The sequence below is a fragment of the Colletotrichum phormii genome (assembly GCF_030913505.1).
Source record: "Colletotrichum phormii strain CBS 102054 chromosome Unknown BDP81scaffold_14, whole genome shotgun sequence".
In the NCBI taxonomy this organism is placed as follows: domain Eukaryota; kingdom Fungi; phylum Ascomycota; class Sordariomycetes; order Glomerellales; family Glomerellaceae; genus Colletotrichum; species Colletotrichum phormii.
The window spans coordinates 934,764-958,441 of record NW_026851456.1 but is presented as its reverse complement, the minus strand read 5'-3'; the positions used below and the strand labels follow the sequence as shown (position 1 = coordinate 958,441).

At 52.8% G+C, this 23,678-nt stretch overlaps 7 protein-coding genes across 7 annotated transcripts; 4 read left to right on the top strand and 3 right to left on the bottom strand.

Moving 5' to 3' along the window:
• The first annotated feature begins 362 nt into the window (after positions 1-362).
• On the top strand, positions 363-1,150 carry BDP81DRAFT_53727 (uncharacterized protein). Its single transcript, XM_060595958.1, has 2 exons — positions 363-757; positions 822-1,150. The coding sequence occupies exons 1-2, from the start codon at positions 481-483 to the stop codon at positions 1,013-1,015; spliced, it is 471 nt and encodes a 156-aa protein (XP_060443453.1). The 5' UTR covers positions 363-480; the 3' UTR covers positions 1,016-1,150.
• A 4,433-nt stretch (positions 1,151-5,583) lies between these two features.
• Positions 5,584-9,303, top strand: BDP81DRAFT_462596 (fungal-specific transcription factor domain-containing protein; the record flags this gene model as incomplete). Its single annotated transcript, XM_060593918.1, has 2 exons — positions 5,584-5,704; positions 5,909-9,303. The coding sequence occupies 2 exons, from the start codon at positions 5,584-5,586 to the stop codon at positions 9,301-9,303; spliced, it is 3,516 nt and encodes a 1,171-aa protein (XP_060443452.1).
• Positions 9,304-10,736: 1,433 nt separating this feature from the next.
• On the bottom strand, positions 10,737-11,263 carry BDP81DRAFT_473074 (uncharacterized protein; the record flags this gene model as incomplete). The annotated part of the gene is made up of 3 exons (XM_060594640.1): positions 10,737-11,027; positions 11,064-11,189; positions 11,240-11,263. The coding sequence occupies 3 exons, from the start codon at positions 11,261-11,263 to the stop codon at positions 10,737-10,739; spliced, it is 441 nt and encodes a 146-aa protein (XP_060443451.1).
• Positions 11,264-12,805: 1,542 nt separating this feature from the next.
• Positions 12,806-14,002, bottom strand: BDP81DRAFT_323738 (Upc2 protein; the record flags this gene model as incomplete). Its single annotated transcript, XM_060584822.1, has 1 exon — positions 12,806-14,002. The coding sequence occupies one exon, from the start codon at positions 14,000-14,002 to the stop codon at positions 12,806-12,808; it is 1,197 nt and encodes a 398-aa protein (XP_060443450.1).
• Positions 14,003-14,852: 850 nt separating this feature from the next.
• On the bottom strand, positions 14,853-17,326 carry BDP81DRAFT_462594 (glycosyl hydrolase family 3 N terminal domain-containing protein; the record flags this gene model as incomplete). The annotated part of the gene is made up of 5 exons (XM_060593917.1): positions 14,853-15,248; positions 15,295-15,357; positions 15,415-16,798; positions 16,867-17,179; positions 17,239-17,326. 5 exons carry the CDS (start codon positions 17,324-17,326, stop codon positions 14,853-14,855), a joined length of 2,244 nt encoding a protein of 747 aa, XP_060443449.1.
• Positions 17,327-18,231: 905 nt separating this feature from the next.
• On the top strand, positions 18,232-20,043 carry BDP81DRAFT_462593 (RTA1 like protein-domain-containing protein; the record flags this gene model as incomplete). Its single annotated transcript, XM_060593916.1, has 4 exons — positions 18,232-18,276; positions 19,040-19,169; positions 19,272-19,484; positions 19,658-20,043. 4 exons carry the CDS (start codon positions 18,232-18,234, stop codon positions 20,041-20,043), a joined length of 774 nt encoding a protein of 257 aa, XP_060443448.1.
• An 806-nt stretch (positions 20,044-20,849) lies between these two features.
• On the top strand, positions 20,850-22,708 carry BDP81DRAFT_323722 (FAD-dependent monooxygenase; the record flags this gene model as incomplete). Its single annotated transcript, XM_060584821.1, has 2 exons — positions 20,850-21,319; positions 21,370-22,708. 2 exons carry the CDS (start codon positions 20,850-20,852, stop codon positions 22,706-22,708), a joined length of 1,809 nt encoding a protein of 602 aa, XP_060443447.1.
• Positions 22,709-23,678: the final 970 nt, after the last annotated feature.

Sequence of the window (23,678 nt, the reverse complement as noted above, 5' to 3'; positions counted from 1 at the left end):
TATCCATTCGCACTTGCACTTGCGTTGCAGCTCGATGCAGCGCGCTAGCGTGCAAAGAGGCAGGGTGTCGCCATTCTCGCCAGCCACTCACGATGCACCTCACGACAACGCCCTTGCTCCCCCAGTTTCCAACCCAGCACCAGCACCAGCACCAGCACCAGCACCAGCACCAGCACCAGCAGCGGGCTCGCAAATCGATCGACTGATTCTGCTTACGGCACGCCCTTTCAATGGAACTCTCCATCTGCCCTCCTGGTCTTCTGGTCAGTGTCTGTCGACCTGTCGGGATCCGGCCGCTGCTGTGCTCGCACCATCCCAGGTATCATATCGAACAACAACTAATAACAACTTGATCCCATGGCTGTCGACATATTCTTCCGCTTTCACTCACCCTAGGCTTCGACACCGAGCAAGAAACGTACGTTGGGCAATAAACCACTGCCACATGCCGAATCAGAGTTGAGCAACAGTTGAGCACGGATGCTTGTCATTGGACGTCGGCTGGCCCATCAGATACCCGACGCGCTGATGCTGATGCAAGTCGTCTGCACTCTGCAACATGCGAACAGAAACGGGCCTGGTGCAGCAGAAACAAGAAGAAGATGCATGCCATTCGGCCATGGCCCCATCGGCCACCGACGCAGCAATGAATGGAATGAGCGGGTGCTTCAGCCTCCAAAACCCTTCATTTTACCTTGCCTTAGCTTCACGACGGCCTCCATACCTGTCCCGACTGTAGAGGATTGCGAATTATACGGTATTCCTCCCAACTGACCACAACGCTAGGACCAAGGTTGCTAGACTTGTTGACCCTCCTTCAGATTCCCAATGGCACAGGAGGGGAACTCCGTCGATCACCAGAGCGCGCTCGTATTCACACTATGCGCCAGCTTACATGCCCACCCAAGGAACCCAAGCATTAGAGTATCGTCGATTTCCAACGTGGTTTACTCCAGAGTCCGGAAAGTCAGGCACAAACGAACCGCCGACTGATGATGAACCACAGCTGGCCTGACCTCATCTTGCCGCTTCGATGATACCTCGCTCATCATATCCATTGCACTACGGGCTGCTTAACTTGCGCTGGATTGGCTACAACGTGGAAACCCCTACCTCATATACATGCAAGCACACACACCGGATGCCTTGCTGTCTTGGTGCCACCTACAGATCAATACAACTCATCTGTATCCACAAAGGACGAGAAACTTCGGTACCTGCTCTACCCGGCTTTCTTCGCGTGGCCCGAGGTACAAAATAGTGCCGCCGGGCTCTACGGTGGACGATGTACCTACCCAACCCGGCTGACCACGAGGCACGATGTTGGATACGGAGAACCCTGATCAGCGCCTCTTGGTACCAATGTATTCAAATGTCTACCATCTCTCTTCCACTCTGCGTTGCCTTCCAGACGTGTGTCATTTGCAGCCACCGGGACTGGTCTGGTTTTTCTTTTTCCTGCCACGGACGGGCTGAGGTGAAGGTTGCTTTCTTCAGTGCCCCAGAGCTGCCCCTCCAAAAAAGCACGGCCACTTCGTCCTCCGGCTATCGGTCTCGATCTACCTCGGAGTTCTTTGCCATTGGCTGGAGCTGACGGCCGCAATTGTCAGCACGTCGATTCGAGTGAGCGACAGCGGCCTGGCCTGGTCTATCATGTTTCGCATTTCATCGCAATGGCTCTTGTCAGGCAGGGCGGGAACGAAACGAAAGCTGGTAAATCACCTGGGTACACACCAAGCAGCCGCACCAGCAGCTTGTTATACCGCTGAATCCGGTCTGTTGTCAATGCCGAGCAAACCGGACCAGCCAGGCACAGAATGAAAAGAACAAAAAGGGTGTGTTGCTTTGGTCGTACGTATCCGCCGTGCCACGCCAGGCCGGTGTAGGTGTGCGACATCACTCAACTAGTCAACCTAGCTTAGCACTCACACCTCACCGGGTGTCACACACCGTCTTTGCTTCGGATCATATCCTAGCTGAGCACCAGTGGGAAACTCAATTTCACAGCGGACACTCGCCCGGGCCAGGCTTGGCCTGCCTCTGGAACAACCCCGGGCCATGAGATATCCAGCGCGGGATCCTCCATCCAATCCACTTTGCCGCTGAGCCAGCCAACGACAGGCCTGGCATGTCGAGTGATGCGACTGGACGCGGGCTGCTCTGCGTCGACAAGACCTTTGGGTACAGATACTTTGCGCTCCGTGCGGATAAGAGCCATGGACTCTGGAGCCTGAGACGGCACTGGGCAGTTGCTCTATTTCCGAATATCTGCCCTGGCCTCCCGGTACCTTATGCAGATGAATTGTGAGAGAAAGCCATGGCACGGCACGGCAGCTGTCGTGCGGCGACTTTGGCAAAGGCGGGCGGACAACCAACCACAACAGCGGCGACGGGCGATGGACAACGTGACGACCTACTGACGGAGCCCCGGTGAACGGCCGGCAACGAATGGCTTTGACCACGACGCAGAGATACAGCATCTCGGAGCCGCAGGGTATTCTTCAGCATTCACGCTTGCTATTTGTGAGGCAAGCCGTGTTCGCGAGAGCCCAGGATGGGGCTTGTTGGATATCAGCGGGAACGGCTTCGTGCCGATTTACCATGTACAACGACAATGGGCAAAACTCAGTCTGGCCGTCTGATTCCTCTACCACGACCAGCCTTTTACCTCTGGCGCTGTCATTGGCATCAGTTGAATAAGCTCGCATAGGCTCACGCGTCGGGCCCAAGTCTCGCCGCCTTGCCGAGATGTCCGACCCCCCGATACAAGTGTCGCATGTCTATTTCGCCATCGGCCAGTGCCCCGTGCGATAAGCCTGTGCAGTGTATTCATACACTATCCGTACGGCACAGACAGAGGAGCCTTGTTTGCTGATGGATAAGATGGTCTTGTCGTTGAATCGGTATCGCATCTTGAAATCGCCCAGTCCACCACGCACGTCAAACCCCGGCATTAAGCAGGCTGTCTTAAGAGAGAGAACAGACCTTTTGGCGCATGGGAAGTGGTCTCCAGACCCGATTACGTAGGAAACACGGCCGAGCCCATGTCCATGTCCGTATTCACAGCCCTGCCCCCTTTTATCCAAAGTGATTCAGGCTTCGGGCTCCAGGCTCAAGGCCCAAGGTTCCCGATTCCGCGGTGGATTGATTTTATCTTTTTTTGGCGAGGTGGTCCAAGGTCAAAGGATACACAGTCCACAGGAGGGCGCGGCGGGCGCGGCGCGCGCTGCTCTCAGCCTGCAACGGTTCCCCCATGCCAGCCTCCCCTTGTTCCCTCTCAACTGGTGTCCCCCTGACCAGTCTCTGGGGGCTAGCTTGGGCGGGACTGTAGCCATGTAACCTGAAAACGGGAATGAAGCTGTTGGCGGAAAGGCAGGTAATTAGCGGTCCATACAGAGTACAGAAAAGGGACCGTAGCGTAAGCAGACGCTAATTCTTTTGGCAGGGGAATGCAGGACAGCGAGCAGAAAGTATATATGGGATTTCCAGACAAGATGGAACGCAGGACTATTATTACCTTTTCACATCTACAGTGTACGGATAGCTGGCGAAGTATGGCCAGCGAAAGTCTCTTGTAGCATAACTCGGTTCGGTGTAGTGACCAATGACAGGAAATGTGTCAAAGTGCCTCCCTCCGCCTCAGCCTCAGCCCACCGCTTTTCCGCACCAGGCCTTACATCATCTTGCCTCACTACCTTACAGGTTACTACTTGTCATTTTCAATCAGAAACTAGACGTAAGCAACCAGGGAAAAACTGGATGGAATTCAGTATCCGTACGTCCAGCAAGTTTCATGGAGCTTCTTGGAGTCTCCATGGAAGGCAACCTAAGGTAGGCAAGGTGATGCTGCCCCCCCCCGTCCCCCACTACAGCCCGGACGGGGATGTTCAAAAGGCCGCTGATTGGTGACAGACTGGAGCTCTCCAGAGGCATGTACCTGATTAAGGTAGCCATTGGATGAAGAGCAAGAAAGAGAGAAAGGAAACAGGAAGGAATGGTGGACCGGGCCAGAGGTACGACCCATGGAAGTACTTTGTTCTCATTGGGTCAAGTGATGCCGCCGCACTGTGCTCGGGCTACGCCTGCCATGTACAACTGACCTTGCCATCCCAGGCTACCTTACATTTACCTAAGGCAGGGAAGAAAGGGTCGGGTACGTATCTGGGTAGGTAATCCAGAATGGAAGCAAATGCCCACAGCTGTTGCAATAATGCAACAACCGTATGTTTAGGCAGTATACGGAATGATGCTGGAAGTCTTTCCATGAGCAATCCTGGTGAGGCCACCGAGGTTTCTCTCTTTCAATTGCATCTCGCATGTTGGTTTAGGTATCTTCACTGATGGAAATACCTTACCTTACTCCTTGGGATACTTTGGGTCTCTGTACCAAGTAATGGGGAAGGCTGCGACGGGACTACCTAGGTACCTTCGGTATGGTGACTGACGGACAGTGGTGCTTGCTCTCTTTCCCATCCATCAAATCTCCCATCCCGCCGACGGACCCTGCTTTCCCGTTTTGTGGGGCATCTGCGACTTTGTACCAGTCCCCATCCCCGGTCTGCACACAGTATCTCCCGACTGACCGAGGTACTTTGCCTGACGTACCACGAGAAGGTTCCCTGCCCCTCGTCGATGGGTTACCCTTCACGTCCCATCGTCGAAGGTACCTCGCACTAGGTACCCGCCCACACACCCACAACGCACACACACACACTCTCTCGCTCGACATCTGCCTCTGCTCCTGCTCTGGTGGCAGTCCACACACCAACTCCCGTGGTCCTCGCTCTTTCTCTTTCTCATTTTGCCCACAGATGCACCAGGCTGTGGTCTGCGACGAGCGTTTCCCTAACAAGTACCTCAACTCCCCCTTCCCACCATTGCACCATTTGCTCCCCTCCTTTCCCTCCTTCTTTTTTTCTCCCTTCAAGCAACTGCTTCGACCGGTGGGAATTGCTCGTTCGACGAAAGCTTCCAATAGCTCTCTCCAGCCATACGAGGAACAAGACAAGAGAGTGACAAAGGAGAACAAGACAAGACCCGAGGAAACCATTTGCTGGCCTGTCTTCTCTCTTCTTTCTTACCAACTCTCTCCGGCTACCTACTCTTACTCTTACCTACCGGTACTCTCTTCCTCTACGGATACTCTGGGTTGGAATTAGCATGCCAACTTCGGCTTACAACAGCGACTTCTCCCTCTTGTCTTCCTCTCCCTCCTACTAAACGCCGCACCCCGAAACAACCTGGGCGCCTTCCATCACCCCCCGTCTCCAATCCACCCCGCCATCCCTCTCAACCAAAGTCTCTCTCACACACACACACACACACACCACAAACATTCAATAACTCACACGCACACAATCACTCTTTCTCTCTTTCTCTTCCTCTCGTACACTTTCCTATCTGCTCTATCTATCTCTTTTCTCGCTTGTTGCTATTGCGCACTCTCCCGACCGCCGAGCTGCGCCCAAGCCTCCCCCCCAAAAGCAATCCGACCCTTCTTCAACCCACCCAACCAACCTCCCCCTCCACCTCCTTTGCCTTTACGATCACGACGAACGACGATTACGAACTTCCCAAAAAACTATGGCCATGAACGATAGCGAGGTCAAGGTCGAAAAGAACACCAGCATGACTACTCCCGCTTCAGCTCCGGCCGCAGCTGCCGCCAACAACGCTGCCGCTGCCGCAACCACCGAAGACAGTGGTATGAGTCGCACCTCACCTTGCCCACCCCTCCAAAAACTGCCCCTCCTGTTCCCACCCGCATGTCCCGCCATTCAATTCGATTCAATCCCACCATCACCCGCCGCCCATGGCTTTCCGAGGAATGCAATGCAATGCAATCGACCCTTCTGATTTGTTTGAATGATTCTGATCGCAGCTGACAATGTCCTCGCAATCATTTTAGTAGCTTCTACCATCACCGTCAACACGAAGACACCTGCCAATTTCCCTCCTCCCAAGACCGATAAACCCCGCCCTCATGTGTGCGCGACTTGTCAGCGCTCGTTCGCCCGATTGGAGCATCTGAAACGTCACGAGCGTTCCCACACAAAGGAGAAGCCCTTCGAGTGTCCCGAGTGCACAAGATGCTTTGCCCGTCGCGATCTGCTGCTGAGACACCAGCAGAAGCTTCACCAGACCACAACACCCTCGTCACGTCCTCGCAATCGTCGTGAGAGTGCTAGCAGTGCTGCACCTGGAGCCCGGGCACGTAAGAACAGTGTCGCTGGTCCTAATGCTGCCGCCGCCGCAAATGCCGCCGCTGCCTCTATGCGACCCAGGGCAAACACCATCAGCCACGTCGACGGCAACGCTATGCAGATGATTGCCGCGGCCAACGCACAGGCAGCGCGGGGCATGCCTCCTGGCACACACAGCCGTCACCCCAGCCTCGCGGGGTTGCCCGTGCATAACATGGACTTTGCCGGCATGTCGGCTGCGATGGGTCACAGAGGCATGTCTCACGGTTTGCCCAAGCTCGAGACGCACGGCATCAACAACATGGACTTTAGCGGCCTGCGGACCGCGCCTCCCATGGCCGTCTTCAATCCCGACTTTGACTTTGAGGGTCTGCTGTTCGGCCCGGGCTCCACCATCAACCCTAACGCGCTCCACTACAATGATTCGCCGCAATCCATGGCCATGGACCAAGCTTCACCCTTTCCCCACGGCCTGGCCGGCGACATGTCGACGACGCAATTGGACGACAGCTTCGACTGGCTGACAGGCTTCGAGCACCAGATGTCTTTTCAGGGCGCCGATAACGCCGTAGACGGCTCGAGTCCCTCGGCAATTAGCACCACCAGCCAAAGTGGCATAAGCGATGTAATGGTGGACGGCTCCAATCATCACCCTGCTCCGGCAGGGACGAGTTCAATGTGGCAACCGGCTGTTATGGGTCCTCCTCAGGTCCCGAACCCGTTTGCCATGGATCTAAATGGTTCGGTCTTCCCAGATCTCTTAAACGGAGCACCCGTCTCACCACAACCTGCTGCGCAGAAAATGAACGATGCCTATTTCTCGACGCCGCCTCCCTCTCTTAGCTCCCTCAGTCCGTCGATGGTTTCCGGACTCAACACGCAAAACCTCAACCAAGCGCTCAACTTCAACGGAGGGCCAGAGACCCCCTCGTCCTTGAACGGCGGTAACCACGGTGTGTCGCCCGTCTCCACCATTACGGAAACGACCCGAGGTGCCATCGTTGGTGCTCTTTCGCAGTGCTCTCCCTTTGGTGGACGGAGATACTCATTTGCGACTCCAAGCTCGCCAATGTCGCCGGGCTTTCAGAACACAGCCAACAGTGTTCCAGACCATGTAAAGAATTTACCTAGCACTCAAGACTTACAACGATATGTTGGCGCTTACCTTCGTTACTTCCACCCTCATCTGCCGTTCTTGCACATTCCCACTTTGACTTTTGAGATGCCACCCACCGCTGCCAACCGATCCAACACCGTCGGTGGGAGCGGATGTCTCATCCTTTCCATGTCTGCCATTGGCGCCTTGTACGAAATGGACCACGTCCAATCTCGGGAACTTTTCGAGATGGCCAAGAAAATGATTCAACTGTACCTTGAGGAAAGGCGGAAAGCCGACGTGAGAAAGGCCGACTTACGGAGAGCTCCAGCATCTGAACCGACCTCTCACAACCAGGAATCCTCTCTTCACACCCCGGTATGGTTGGTGCAAGCCATGCTCCTGAATGTCGTCTACGGCCACAACTGCGGAGACAAGACGGCCAGCGATATCGCCTCTACCCACTGTGCGGCTCTTGTCAGCCTGGCCCAAGCTGCCGACTTGCTCCGCCCCATTCGCGTGGAATCCACAGAAGCTCATGATACCCACATGCATGACGATACGTGGAGCGGCCTTCGGTCGGACTCCGAGGAGCAAGCGGGGTGGCTCCAATGGAAGGTCATGGAGGAACGCAAGCGTACCCTCTACGTCGTCTTCATCCTCTCTAGCCTTCTGGTTGCGGCATACAATCACACTCCGGCGCTGACCAACTCGGAGATCCTGCTCGACCTGCCATGCGATGAGGACTTCTTCGCCGCTGAGAGTGCTACGGCCTTCGCAGCCAAGGGCGGCATCCGCGCCGCAAATCACAACCGGATGACCTTCCATGAAGCCTTGGGTGACCTGCTCAGGTCTAATGAGAAGCAACAGAAGCAACTTGCCTTCCAGAATGGCCAGCAGGTATTCGGGCAGGGTGGCATGAACGACCTCAAGAGCGATCTCAAGCCGTCGACGTTTGGTTGCCTCATCTTGATCAACGCACTACACAACTACATCTGGGAGACGCGCCAACGCCATCACAACAAGGTATGGACCAACGAGGAAACCGAAAAGATGCATCGTCACATCGAGCCGGCTCTGAAAGCCTGGCAGGCAGCTTGGGCAAGCAACCCGAACCATAGCCTCGAGAGACCGAACCCGTTCGGCCTTGGACCGCTATCTGCCGATGCCATCCCACTTCTCGACCTGGCCTATGTACGGCTTTTTGTGAACCTCGCCCGCTCGAAGGAGAAGTTCTGGCAACGCGATTGGGATGCCATGGCCGACGAGCTCTCCCGGGGCAGCGAGATTGTCCAGCACGCCGAGCATTCACCCGACTCTAACCCGGAATCGACAGGCACAGATCACTCTGATAACTCGGTTTCGAGCTCCGTATTCGTTGAATCCCCAGCAACCCAGTCGTCGTCATCTCCAGAGTTTTCTGCCGTCAAATTCCCGCAGGCCCAGGCCGCACCAAACCGGTCCACGTCTCGCAGGGAGAAGCATCTTCGCAAGGCCGCCTTTTACGCGGCCGATTCACTGGCCATGTCGGACAAGTTGGGCGTCACATTTGCGGACTTCTCCAGCAGAGAACTGCCTCTGCAGTCGGCCATGTGCGCATTCGATTGTGCTCAAGTCCTGGCTGAATGGGTGGCAACCTTGCAAGATCGCGTTGGACGATACCTTGGAATCCTCGGTCAAGATGATGTTGACCTATCGCAAGTCCCTGCCATTATGCTGCTGGAGGAGGAAGATGCCAAATTACTCGGCAAGGTTCAGGAGGTGCTGACTTCTGCCGAGATGAAGATGAACTTGGAGCTTGTACAAGGGAACATTGCAGGCGTCGACACTAGGATGCAAATGGACGACCACGCAGGCCACGCGGCCAAGATTCTCAGAGTCACGGCTTACATGCTTGACAAAGCCGCCGTCTGGCCAGTCACTCATTTGATGGCACGATGCCTTGAGACTCACGCCACTCACATGCGAGCTAGGGCCGAGAAATCTGTAATTCCCTGCGAATAGGGGGTCGATGGTACGAAGTCTTGTGGGGTGCGACTGTTGTTGGTATACTGTCATTGGACGACATGGAAAAGTTGAAGGTCGCCAGCGACTAGTCTCAGTTGCTGAGGGGTGCATTGCTGGATGAGGATGAAAGTTTCGACGGGAACCAAAACGGACCAGACGCCGAAGAGCGAAAAAAAACTACGATACATGGAATCGACACACAAAAATACCCCGACGCTTTTGTGGGAAGAGCAAAAAAGTTTCTAAATGACGTTACGACGTGTTCCCGGCCAGGGAACATATTTCAAAGCACGGCATACTACGACGCCGCCATTGTTTACGTTGACGCTGCGAAGCTCTCTGGCCATATTGCCATCAGAATACGACGCAGCGGCGGATATTGTACATCAAAAAGTTTGCTTGGGCCCCCAAGCTACTTCGAGTGAATACGAAAGGTCATCCATCTACTTCGCACACAGGCTAGTCATGCTACCTCCCCTTTGAGACTTAGTCCTGAAGTCGCATCTAAGGGAGTCTTCACTGCAGAAAGAAGCCTGTTTGGATCGGGTTGGGTAGGGTAGGGGTGGCGTTCCTTCTTTTCTTTCCACTTCTTTTGCGGATGCGGTGTGCAAGTTCGAACTTGAAAAGTCAACACCAGGTCTCCGTCGATCTCCATCGATGTGAGTGGCACATTTGCAATTCGCTTCGCTAGTCCCTGTCGCGGCACTGCCACATCTCGTAGATATATACAGATGGGTAATGATGAGCGGCCGTGAATAGCATTTCCGATACAGCCTTGTCGACTTTGTTGTCCTCAATCGACTCGAGGTTCGGCATGGCTGAGGGACTCTTTATGGTACTTTATATGTAGCAAAATATCGGGGTGGGATATCAATTGAGGTTGGGTATGAGGGGTGCTTTGGTTCGTCAGCTGTCCCTGCGCAGGAAATCCGGTATCTTGGGGAGAGTGGATGGATGAAGATACCGGGTTGATATTGAGGTTCACTCGATGTGTCATCTGCTTCTCAACTGATAGGCAAGATGACGGAGGACCTAGATATACCGGCAGGACCAGGCTCAAAGACGGACCCGTCATGATGGGATAAGGACCAAAACACAATCAAAAGGAATGAGATGAGAGACGTAGTCCCCTCCTGCTCCGCCTGCCAATGTGCACGTTCATGCTACTGCTCATCGTTGACCCTTGAGGATGTTCCTTGGGTCGTATCGTCCTCCATCTCATCCATGTTCACCCTACCAATATGGGTTAGGTGCTTCACTGTAACAACCTTGTGGGCTTACAAGTCGATCTTATGATCTTTCCATAGATGTTCACAAGATAGATGACATGATGTCTTTCTTATTTCTACGCCTTAAAAAAAAAAACATATCGCTTCGCTATTGATCAAAAAACCCCTCCACCCCCTCACCCACAGGTCCTCATGACCATCTCAGCAAGGCTGGAAAGTAGCCTTGAACCCACTCGCGAACTGCGGCGGGAACTTGGCCGCGGTACACGCAGCCCCAAACGCGCCCTTATTGTTGGAGATGCAGCATTTCTGGTTGCCCTTGAGCGCGCCGTCAATATTGCCGCTCTTGCAGGCGACCTGGGTGAGGTTGGCTGTGAGGGACCCGCTGGGCTCGTTGCGGCCTTTGTTGGGGGGCCGTGTCGATTGTGCCGGCGCATTGGACGCGGTCTGCTGCTTTGCTGTGAATGGTGTTAGTTGCAGGTTCTTTGCTTGCTGGGGAAGGGGGCGGGCTATGGAGAGTTTACTTACACTGAGAGAGCGATTGTGAAGACGGCGGCGATGATGGCGGTGAACTTCATTTGGAAGGGCGGGGGTTGAGTGCTTTGACTTGTGAGAGCGAGTGTGGTGATAGATGAGAGAGTGAGTGACTTTAGTCTACCAGGACTTTATGAAATGATTGATGCGAGTGATGATGAAGAAAATACCATTCGTAGCTGGGTTCTCATCATGTTTAAGTATTCCCCCCGTCGCACGATCTTCAACAAGGAAAAGTAGACATGTTTTCTGCCGTTTCTTCATCAAACGGCTCCGCCGATGGCAATGCTAAGGTCACTTGAAACAGCCTCGTCAGCCAGACTCGAATCTCGCGCAACATGAAGCCAACGATGGCGTGTTCCAGTCCTCACGGAATACCATGACTCCTGTGGTGTTTGTTCGTATGGTGGACCCGGTCGTTCGGTTCGGAGAGACGAACTTTCCTAAAGGGGGATGTGCTAAGCTTTGCCTGCCCACGTTTTAAGCACCCAGGGCGAAGGATCTGGAGTCGAGAGTCGAGAGCCCCCCCAATGTTCAAGCTTTGTGCCTAGTTTGAGGGTCTTTGATCTGAGCGCGTGGATGAGGGAAGAGAGAGCGTGTTCTAGAAACGGGCTGGCGGGGCCCTTTTTGTGAGTGACGTGAGTCAGTTGCTGACTGAAGACATGCATGGCCTTTCCAACTGCTTCAGTTCAACTGAAAGATTGGTGGACTAATTGTTTCCTTCTTCGAGTGGATTGGGATGATTGAACCATACTCTATTGCCGACATGACAGTTTGGGGAATGGAGGGCTCTATGTTGTAAGACCCAGGCAGACTTCGATTAGGTTGAAAGTAAATGATTCGCATCCGTTTCAACAGATTGTTCATCGCATGGAGGCCATGTGTTCAGCTTTCGACAGATAACCCTTGGTAAAGACTCTTGTTTCCTTTCAATAGTGCCGCAGTGGAATTGGTTGCCCTTCCTGGATTCATCGAGTCATGGCTCGAGGATTTGTCGCGAGCCTTGTTGATCTCAAGTGAGATGCGAGCTGCTCGCAAGGGGAGAGCAGTGGTTCCACGTTCACTCCAGACGAGTCTAGAAGCATCGAGCTGGCTTCTCTCAGCTTTTCTTTGAGACGGTTGGTTCCGTCTTCGGGGCTCTACTGCAGTTGAGATGGGCCGAAATTGACGGGCGTATGGACAGGATGAACATGATCTACCGACACGTCGATCTGAGGGCTTCGCGCAACAGGCAAGAATTCGGAATCCAACATCCTTCGAGGAAACCCATCAATAGAAGCATAGATTGGTTCCGATGTTCGACAAGATGTCTCCTCACTTGACATAGCCTTCTACATGATCGGCCACTGTAAGGAAGTCTCGCCGAGTCTCAACTCCGACTGCCTCCTCGGGCCGCAAAATAGACACCGAGCATTTCATAAGGCAGGGTCACATGGCTTTCGCAGCCCGCAAGATCACGAGCGAATGCCGGTTCTCCGAAGAGCGAGTCGTACCGGCTGTCTGGGCCGGAGGTAGGCATGAGTCGAGGGCGGAGCTTGGGCCGGTTCAGCCGGCCTGGTGGGATGGTCTTGCGGGCGATCACAGCCATGGATCCATTGACTAAAGGTATTGGTACTCCATGATACCAATAGGTAGGTCTTTGGGGTAGCATTGCGGCTCCTCGATGGTCTATATTCGAGAAGAAATAATAAGCATTCAAGTCTTGGGGAACAACAAGAGTGCATGCAGTCAAAGGTTCAACTCTCAATTAATACTTGTAACGGCCAAGTCAAAACATCCTGCCAGAACGACCCGACACTGTTCGATATCAGGTGTACTATGGGCGCACCAGAACCACCAAACGCCCAGAAACGCCGGTACCTGTGCAGCATCGCAGCGTAAAAGGCTAAAACGACGAGAGCCTCCGGTTGATGTTGGTGCAGTGCTTCAATGTACTCGTCCGGAATACACAGTGGCCAGGCCATCACCGCATGAACGCCGACTTCGAACTTGGACCGTTGTCTTCCGGCCAAGTCGAGAACCCATTGAAGCTTTTCGAGGGCCGTGATGCAGGCAAGGGTTGACACTGACGACGTTGGGATGTTTTCCAGTAATTCTTTCAACTGCTTCGTTACTGGACCCGGAGTTTGAAAGCTCTCCTTGTTCATGATATCCACAATGAATAACAAAGGCTTCAGATCAGACTGGAGTATCTCGTCCCAGTATTTCCCGGTGATGGATCGTACCCCTCGATGTAGACGCGAATAGTTGACAAAGGCGTCAATGAAATCTGCGAGAGAGCCGCAGTGCCATTGTAATGTTTCGTACAGGACATGTATGCCTAGAAGAGAGGTAAAGACAAACGTCGGAATATACGTCGCATCTGAGATGTGCTCTTTCGTCTGGTTGAAGAACCCCAGCGCTCGTGTCTGCAGCTCAGTGGCTTGGTGGAAATATATGGACGCCTTGGCGCCATTCTGAGTTGAAAGATGAAGTGACGATAACCCGAGGAGCTGGTCCAAAAGATATGGTGCCGTCAGAGAGTGCTCGATTGCCGTATCAATAAGAGGTCGTACATTGCCAGTTAGAGCCATGAACTCTGACATGTTGGACTGAGCATAGTGAAGGAAAGCCATGTGGCTCGCTGTGAAAGCCTGTCCAGTACACGAGTACACCTCGCCAGGGTCCTTGGGAATAGCCAAACACCGGCTAACACTGGTGTCTCTGGGCGCCGTATCAGTGCAGACTGGCAATGAGGTGGAGGATACAACTGAGGAGTTGTCGTCGGGTTCCGATTTCAGGTACGAGCATACCCGCTCCGCCATGACGCAATTCCGGCAGTCCGGCCGGGTCTCGTCGCATTTTATGTGGCGTTTCTTACAGCCGCTACAGCCATTTCTTGATTTGCGGTGTGTTCTACGGCCTGCGAGCCGATCGAGAAGTTGTTTTGACATGGTGAATTTATGTGTAAACCGCGGAGGTGAATGGAAGTGAACCACCAGATACGCGGATTGTTATGAGGTAATACCAAAGAGGAGAACACGCGGAAACATCATTTAGGTCGCGCCAGGCTGTATTTAAATTCTTCTACGTATCTCTAGATCAAAAAAGTCTACTTACTCAGGGGCTGAGGCTCTGGTTTCGCGCGTGGTGGCTTGGCTTTGATAAGTGTCTTTTCAAGTTTTGCCTTACACGCGTATTCCGAGAAGTGCCCCGCTCTCTGTGCGGCGATGCGGTATCTAGTATGGAAGCATTGCGTTCCTACACGCACTTGGCTCGCCGGTCTTGATGTGCGCACATCACCTTCGAGTCAAAGATTATCTACGTACTGTCGGATACATCGAATGGCTTGGATCGACAAGAGCTCCGAGCTACTTCATTTAAGAGTTGACGGTTGATTTATGTGAGATGCCTTTCGACAAGCTCTAGCTGTCGTCCGGACTATCGGACCTTTTCTATAAACCCCGTCGCCGTCGGAGCTGATCAACATTCTTACCCCATAGTACTTCATTACTACTTTCAAACTCAGGGGTCACTCAATTTCTCTGATGTCTCTGATGCTTTGGTCTCTATTGGGGCTGGAAACGTCGAGTCGGGCTGCGGTTCTGATCAGATTACGGCCGCTTGCCGGTGGGATATCAAATTTGACTACGACTTGCAGTTGTCACTGGCCACTCTTCGATAGTTAAACCTAGAACTATGCTGGAGTATCTACATTTTTTCATACATCGGGAATCGTAATACTGCAAGGAAAACCTCAAAGGTGACAAACCTTGCCTCCAACGCTCAACACACCCACTTCGCCTAAGAAATCACTTGGGTTTCGGTCGTAGCTCTGATGTCCTTCGAGCTGGAACCAACCATGAAGCGGAATGCGCCACTGGGGATAGTCCACTGCTTCTGGTCCGTATCCCAGAAACTCAAATCTCTTCTCATGAGCTCGAAGGCCACAGACTTGGTTTCACCGACTCCAAGATGCACCTTTTCGAAACCTCTCAGAACCTTGACGGGCGTCCCCTCTGGTGTCGTGGAGTTGGGAAAAGAAACGTACAGCTGGGGCACGGCTGATCCTGCCAGGCTTCCTGAGTTCGTGACCTCAATGGCCGTTGAGGCCACCACCTCCCAGAGGTCGCTTAATTCGCCTGGCCCCACGCCATTCCCTTCATCCGCAATAGGGGCGATTTCGGTATCGACATGGATCTCTAGAGTCACCCATCTCAAACTCTGTATAGGGCAGTCCAAAGACAAATTCATGTTGAGGCTCGATAGCGTTCGCGTCCAAGTGCCGGTAGTCAATCATCTGTCCTTCCTCGAAGATTGAGTCAGACTACGGTCCGTCCATTGTCAACCTGACGGAACCTGCCACCGACCCTGATGCCTGGCACTCCTTCGGAATAGAATACGGAAGACGGCCCGATGGCTCGACCGCCCCCCAAAGAACATCGACAATGGAGTTTCCCGTCTGCTCTCCCGGGTAATGAGCGTTCAGAATGGCCGTGACGTTCTCGTTGTCCGCCCACGGGATGACCACCACGCCGGGCCCGTGGACGATGACGACAGTGTTGGAGCACATTGACGCGGTGTTCTCTACAGCCTTCGTAGCAGACCACTGTAGCTCGGCAGACTGTCTGTCTTGGCCCTCGGTAGCGTAGGACTTGAGAAAGAGAAGGCAGACGTTCGGGACGGGGTAGATCGTTCTGAAGCGGCCATCCGCTAGCTCATCGTTGTCGAAAACCGCCTGCACTCGCCCACCCAAAGACTCCACGTGCTTTCGGATGGCTTCAAAAGGGCTGACCAAGTCCGTGTGTCGAACGGTCCCGGAACCCCCGCCAATATCGACGGTGCCCATTTCGAATCCTTCTGGCTGGGTACCGATATCAAGGAAGACCGAGCCAATGGTAGGATAAGGGGCATCATTGCCGAAAACTCCAATATTGAGTTCGTCAGTCAAAGATAGAGTGCCGTTGACGTTCTTCAGGAGCACAGTTCCCCCAGCACCGATCTCTCGAATGAGCTCCGCATGATTCCCTCTGACATCACGAGCAGGAACTTCCGCGTAGCTCGATGGGATTGCAATCTGATGCCCGTACTGATAGCGCAGGAATGCGGCTCCGCTGGACGGATCAATAGAAGGAAATTCCTTGTCTTGTCCAAGCAAGAAGTACGGTGTCAGAACTCTTGTTGCCATGTCGCCGAGGCGTTCCGCTGAAACGAGGCCGCTGTTGACTGCGTCGAGGAGTGAATCGCCAAAGTAGGAGGCTCCAGCCGCGGCACTGACATTGCCCGGCATCTCCAAGTCGAGCCCAGAATTTGCGGAACTCAGCGTCTCGTGGGTAGCGTACCAGTCGGAAACCACATAGCCTGGGAACGCTAGCTCATCCTTGAGGATCGAAATCATCTCTGGATTGGAGCAAGAGTAGTTTCCATTGACCCGGTTGTATGAGCACATGATGCTTGCTGTCCCGGCCTTCACGGCATTGGCAAATGGCCATAGGTATAGCTCGTGTATAGTGCGGTCATCGATGTCCGAGGAGATGGCCTCAATTATTGTGCCGTTGTCGCTAACAGTCGAAGTCCGTTGGGTTTCCTGCTCGTTTCCAATGAAATGTTTCGAACAGGCTTGTACGCCGACTGACTGAATACCGATAACCGAAGCATTCATGGCAACTCCAGCCAGGTAAGGATCAGGCCCGAAGCTTTCCCAATTACGGCCGCCCACTGCGTGGCGTCCAAGAGGTCCCGAAGATGGGCTGGAAGGAAGTCAGTGTCGTCATTGGCACAGCTTAACGCTCCATGTGAAAGAAGAGGTCAAACTTACCCCAAGTGAACGTGAGCTCCCTTAGCTCTAAACTCTTTTCCGAAGGCGACGGCGCATCGGAACATGAGGTCTTTGTCCCAAGTAGCTGCTGTCGAGATCCCGGCAGGGAAGACACTGACACCATCGGAACGCGAGTACCCGCTAGGTCCATCCGAGTAACACACCCCCTCGAATCCCAGTCGCTCGATAGACCCGAACGCACCCACGCATGGAAGGTTGGGACTCGAGTAACCTCCTGTGACGAGACCAATCTTTTCGACTGTGGTCAACTGGGACACGAAGTCTTTGGATGCTGCGGAAGCCTCATCCCAAGCTACATCAGGTTGTTAGTAGTTATTGATGGGTCAAAGATAGGGCGTCGGGAGCCGTTACTGATTGTGTGGCCGGGGGGCAATGTTTGGCTCAAGCTAGGTCCAAGGAATGTAGCGCTGGCCGCAAAGAACAAGCCTCTGCTGAACATGATGCGGGAAAGATTCTCCTGTCTGTGTGATGATGGAAATGTCAAACTTCGAGTGTTAAGTGAAGTTCGAGAACACTTGCCAGTATAAGTATCACGAACGACCTCGCCTCGGCTAGCTCATAGGTAGCTCGAACGCGGGGCGGATACCATCAAATGATACCTTCGTCACCCGTGCAAGTGCTCCGCAGTGACAGGCCGTCGTAGTATGGTCCAGAATCAATCTCTAAGGTAGGATGAACAACGTACTATCCGTTCATTCGCGCGTGTTCGCATAGCAATCTACCCTTAAAGGGCATGTTCATTGTCACTCGGCGATCTTTGTCAAGTCAACAGCTCCAAACACAGCCCTTTTCATCACGGATCTATTTCCTTCAACGTAATGGCGGGAACAGATACCCGCGGATTCAATCTGTCATACCATAGTAGATTCCGCCAACACGCGGAACGGTTCTTTCTGTTGGAATAGGCCTACATTAGGCAGCAGGAGGTTGCTGCCGCGGTCCGTTCCAGCCACGGTGGTCCGTGTGGCTCAGCCACACGAGGGTGGTATACCCCAGACTTCCTGCCGCCGCTGGCACCTGGTTAGACTTCCACTCAAGAACAACAAGAACAAGCAATATCACCACTACAGTCGGTGATCGTTGCTACCCACGATACTCGAGTGTTTTCCTTTTCCACCTGTGAATCCAACACTTTCCTTGTCGCACAAGGGGCGTTGGGGGCTAGAGGAGCGCTGTGTCCAATGATTACCCGCCCTACACGTTTGGAGAAGGTGTGTCTGCCTGATTTGCCTTACTCGCGGGTTCATGCCACAGTGAGGCGCTTGCGTATCCACCATTCCGCGGATCAACCTCTTTATAGATGCAGACTTGCAATGTTTTGTTGTTTGTTTTATATTTAACGCCATGGCGGCAAGGGCGCAGCCGCCCTTGCGGCAGACCTCCCGGAGGGTATGTGGCGTGGAGGGTCGCAGGCTCTAGCTATATACTATATAGTTAGTACACGCCGTATCCTGATGTCCTCCAAGTCTTGCTCGTGAGCTACTATGTGTTCTATCCATCCCTAGTTCCCACTGGTGCCCTAGTTCCGTTATAACCATCTGGTTTATTAATAGAAGTAGTTTGTCGTTTGGAGGATAGGTTATGACCTATCTCCTAGTACCGCGGGCAGATCTTCTGGAAGAAGTCTGTCACGCAGAGGAAGGCCTGGAAGCCTTCAGAGTCAGTGATTAGCCCCTTGAAGTAGCGATCGAGGGACCCTATAGGTCCTACGGGCTCCTGGCGGCTGTAGGGGTAGAGGGTGGGCCACTGTTGCCTCCTCAGTAGGGTCTTTCGGCAGTAGACTAGATGGTCTGCCTCCTTAACCCCTCCACAGGAGCAGGTGAGCAGTGCTTCTGTGTGGTTAAAGCGTTGGTGATACTGTTTAAAGTCCCCGTGGCCTGACCGTGCCGCGAGGAGGTGAATGCAGACTTGCAAGTCACCCGTACGACCAATGGCGCAACAGAGAAGTAGTAACTGAAGCTATCAACAACAATTACTGGGGTGCTCACTCAGAGACCAGTTGGAAAGATGCTTTAAATATCATTGCAAAGCCATGTCGTTACTTGAAAGAGGATGAAACGTCCTGGATCTATCTAGCCGCACCGTCCTTTTGCCCTGTTTTACAATGTTCGTCACTCTTCAGTCAAGAGCCGACTCTGGCTTCAAGTTATAGTATTATGATCCTTTGTTTGCTGAAGCAGTTCTCTTCGCCGTTGTTTTCGGTGGTTTATCCATTCGTCACTTGGTCTTGTTGATCAAGACACGGACTTGGTGCTTCATTCCTTTCTTCGTAGGATGCCTCTGTAAGTATTAGTCGAAATGAAAGCTCGTCCTCTGCTTGGTTCAGACTGTAATCTGACTGAACTTAATCGAAACTCTGGGATACGCTGCGAGGAGCTATTCAGCAAAGCAAACCCCAGATTGGACTTTGATGCCGTATGTCGGACAAAGCATGCTCATTCTCTTGGGCCCAGCTTTCTATGCCGCTTCAATCTACATGGTGCTTGGTCGCCTGATCAGCAATCTTGACGCAAAATCGTATTCCCTGATTCGGGTCAAATGGCTCACGAAGTTCTTCCTCATGGGTGACATTCTGTCCATCTTCGGGCAAGGAGGAGGTGAGTGTCTCACAATTAATACTCCACCATCATCTCATGAGCCTCAGTTTTAACAGGCTCTTTTGGAAGGAGAACTAATTTTCAATCTTAGGTGGTGGTCTCCTTGCAAATGCGAAATCCGAGTCATCCCAAAACATGGGCAACAACGTCGTCCTTCTCGGCCTGGATACAAGTCGTCTTCTTCGGCTTCTTCATGATTGTCACGACCGTCTTGCACATTCGAATTGCCTTGAAACCGACGACGAAATCGCTGCATACAAACATTCCTTGGCAGAAGCTCATTTGGATGCTCTACTTTTCGAGCTTGCTCATCATGGTTCGCTCCATATTTCGCATGATAGAATACGCGCAAGGGCATGACGGCAGCTTGATACAGAAGGAGATTTACATTTGTGTACTGGATGCGCTTCTCATGACCGTGGTTTCGATAGTCTTCTCGGTGTATCATCCGAGCAGCATACTGAAGGACGATGGAAACTTGAAGGGCGATGAAGAGTTTCCATCGATTGGGGCTGATAGTTATCCATTGCAGGGTCATGCAAATGGAGGCCGCGCTTAGCACGAGGTCGCGAGCTGGGTAGTTGGTAATGGCCGAATCTCCGCCTCAAAGTATTTAGAAGTTAAAATTGATCATACTTCATGTGGGAACACCATAAAGCTCTTCTGTCTTGTCACAAAATAAACGCGAGAGTCGTCAGTTGCAACTTGCATCACTACTGGAGCATTCAACGATTTAATTTGGCAAGTCAACCTGACCGTCTGACGTTTGACAGTTTTGGGGTTATTAGAAATGAAGTAATATCTAGCTGTTATTCAAATATTCATGATTGATCTATAACTTCTGCAACTCCGAGGCTCTGGACGAGATGAGCCGCCGTAATGAGGAACAAATGGGGCTGCGAGAACGCGGGTTCGGCATCTTGTCCAGCCAGGCTAGATCTGCAACGGCTCACTCAGCCACGCTCCAACCTTGTGAGCTGGAAAGGGTACAACTAGGGCCATGATTTCGAACGTCCAGCTTCAACTTCTTCAAAAGAAAATTTGATTACACGGCGATGTTCAATACGCGGTCAACACTGGGGCCAGTGATGGATACACAGGCGACGCGTAACTTTATTCAGTGCCCAGCGGCGAGGGACACCGGGAACTCCGACTGGTCTTTTCTTAGCTACTCACACAGCCTACTATGATTATACGTGTATCAGGCTCAATCAGGCATCAAGTGATACTATAGACATTACGGGCAGACTGCCAGTCGTCTTAGATCGTCTCATGATCTTTCGATAGAGTACTTATTACAATGGAATTCCCATCGTCATTTCAGTTAACTCAGGATGACATCCAACTCAAGAGAGAACGCCCACCATGTTCAATCACTACTTACCTGCAACTTTACTCCTATTGAGCATTGTCTTGGCGGACTCGCTTTGTAAAACCACCCCACACGACACGACCTGGCCGACGGATAGCGACTGGACTGACTTGAACCAGTCTGTCGGGGGCGCTTTAATTCAAACCCGACCTGTAGCATCATCTTGCTATGATGGTAATCCATTCTTGTCCGCATTGACCTGCGACGCCGTCGATGACGGCTGGTTCTCCTCCGCATTTCATGCAAGCCTTCCGGAATCCATCGACTATCCATTCTGGGCCAACAACTCCTGTGTGCCTCCGAGCGACTACGCATACAAGAACGATGGATGTATACTTGGAGGCTTGCCCGAATTCATTCTCAACGCTACGACTGCCGAACAGGTCGCAACAGCCGTGAAGTGGGCTAGCGCGCGAAACATCCGCATCATTGCCAAAGGAACCGGCCACGACCTCAACGGAAGGTGTGTAAGAAGCACGTGTTTGACTGCTGTTTAGCGAACTAACATTCTAGAAGATCAAGCGGCGCGTACGCACTGTCGATTTGGACTCACCAGCTTCAAAGCATTAAGCTGGATGGCCAGTGGCCACGACCATCGACCAACCTGACAGACAACGTCGCTATTCTTGGAAGCGGAAACAACTGGGCACGCGCTCTGGAGGCCACAGCCGTGACAGGAAGAACGCTTGTCAGCGGCCAGGTCAAGACAGTCGGTCTCGGCGGCTTCATCGGCGGTGGCGGACATGGCCCTCTTTCGAGCCACTACGGCCTGGCCGCTGATCAGGCCCTCCAGGCGACAGTGGTCACGACAACCGAAGACATTCTCGTGGCAAATGAGGCTCAGAACCAAGACTTACTGTGGGCTATCCGAGGCGGCGGACCGGGCCTCTACGGAATCATCACGGAATTCATCCTGCGAACACACCCTACCCCTAGCAACGTGATCCAGACAACTTTGTCCCTGAGCATGACCGGAAACGATACTGGATCTGCTGCCGCCGCATCTTGGGATGCCATGGCATTGCTTTCCAGCTCTCTTCCGGATCTGATGGATGCTGGCGTAGCGGGTTTTGGCAACGCGGCAACGTCAAATGTTTCCCCGACATCTTTCAGCGGCGTTGTTCAAGGGATCAGAGCAACCTTTACTTTCTTCGGTTACAACACCACGGCGAACGACCTCCTCTCTCTTTTGAATCCGATCCAAGCACGCATGTTACAGAGCGGAAATGGCACGCTCTCGGTGGTTGTCGCGGAACCGACTGTTTTCTCTACGTACCTATCGTTTGTTGACGACCTCAATGACCCCGCTACTCCGGTGGCACAGATCAGTCTCATCTCAAGTCGCTTGCTCGGCCGCAGCGAGCTGACTAATATTCCCCTGAAGAAACTTCGATCCCATCTGCAAGATATTACCAAGTCTCAGGTGGAGGGAGGTACTGCTGCACTGGTGTATGGGCTTCAGGGTGGACTGGGACCCCGTCAGGTCGAGGCGGGCATGCGAGGCGCGCTGAACCCTGCTTGGAGAAACGCCTACATCCATCTCATCAGCTCTGGAACATACATCAACACGACGGACTCTGCGCCGCAGGACGCCTTGGCCACTGCTGCGGCCTGGGCCGAAGAGAAAAAGGAAGCAGTGTGGCGAGATTGGGCACCGGGGACTGGCGCGTACATCAACGAAGCCAATCCATTCAACAACAACTTCCAAGAGGACTTTTACGGTGGCAATTATGACCGCTTGCTTGAGATCAAGGATAAATATGATCCCACTGCTAGCCTCTATGTCCGGTCGGGAGTCGGAAGTCACAAGTGGGACTACAATTTGACGACTGGTAAACTTTGCCGTAAGTAGCCTGAGCGTCGCAATTTGATGAGCCATGGAATGGCTCTCAGATCTCACGTAGAGACTTTACTCATTGCGCCTCTGGAAGCCTCAATGTACTTATAAATATTATTTTCTCATACACAAACTACTATGCTAGGCAGGGCCGTTCTTGTAATTAGTAGCGCGCCTGCAATTTCACAACCTTTGTCAGACAGAGTTTCAGCTAGAAGCAATGTTTCTGCGGGATGAGACATCTTCCCTGGCTTAAGAGGGAAGTAAAAATGCTCTAGTCCTCAAATATGTTTTGTTCAGTTTCTCCAGACGGTCATTTACTTGGCCAAGGTAGATCCAGTCATGTTCTTTTAGAATTCCCCAGCTTAGGATTGGGACACCTTTATTGAAGGCACCTGACTTGAGACCTGACAATTCAAATTTACAATACAGATCTCACACCCTGCTTGATGCCGCTTGTTCAACATCCCCGCTATCTGGTAATCGTCTCAGCTTCTCAGCCTCCATGGCCCAGGTTGCGTCAAGGGGTACAACATGTCGAGCATAGTCGGAAGTGCCCTGGACCGAAAGCGTGGGTTACACGTGAGCCTACTTCTCGTGTTAGTTTCTCTCAGAAGTTTGCAAAGTGGCTAAGCCTATGCTACTCTACCTTAGTGGTGGATCTTTACGACTCCAATGCTCTTGACCCCAAGGCCCAAATGAGTGCTTGCGCAGTTGTAAGTACCAGCGATCGACTCGGTGATAGGGCACAAAACATTGCTGCATTGACAGTTCGGGGCGTCGTAAAGAATGGCCTTGTGCGGGACGTCCGCCTCGTCGTAGTCAAATCAAACGTTCTTGACGTCAACTGAAAGCGAGTCCAGCTGGATGCATTCCTCGACGTTGGAGAGGTCGCCAGTGATCATGGTCGGGCCGCCGCTGCAGTCGTCACTGGTGAAGATTTCGACATTCCAAGCGGCAGCGCTGGAGACAAAGACCGCTGCCA

Excerpts from the sequence above, each read along its gene's own strand:
- BDP81DRAFT_53727 (XM_060595958.1), top strand. The coding sequence starts at position 481 with ATGCTTGTCATTGGACGTCGGCTGGCCCATCAGATACCCGACGCGCTG. Across the intron at positions 758-821 it reads AGAGGATTGCGAATTATACG|ATTCCCAATGGCACAGGAGG; the intron begins GTATTCCTCCCA and ends ACCCTCCTTCAG.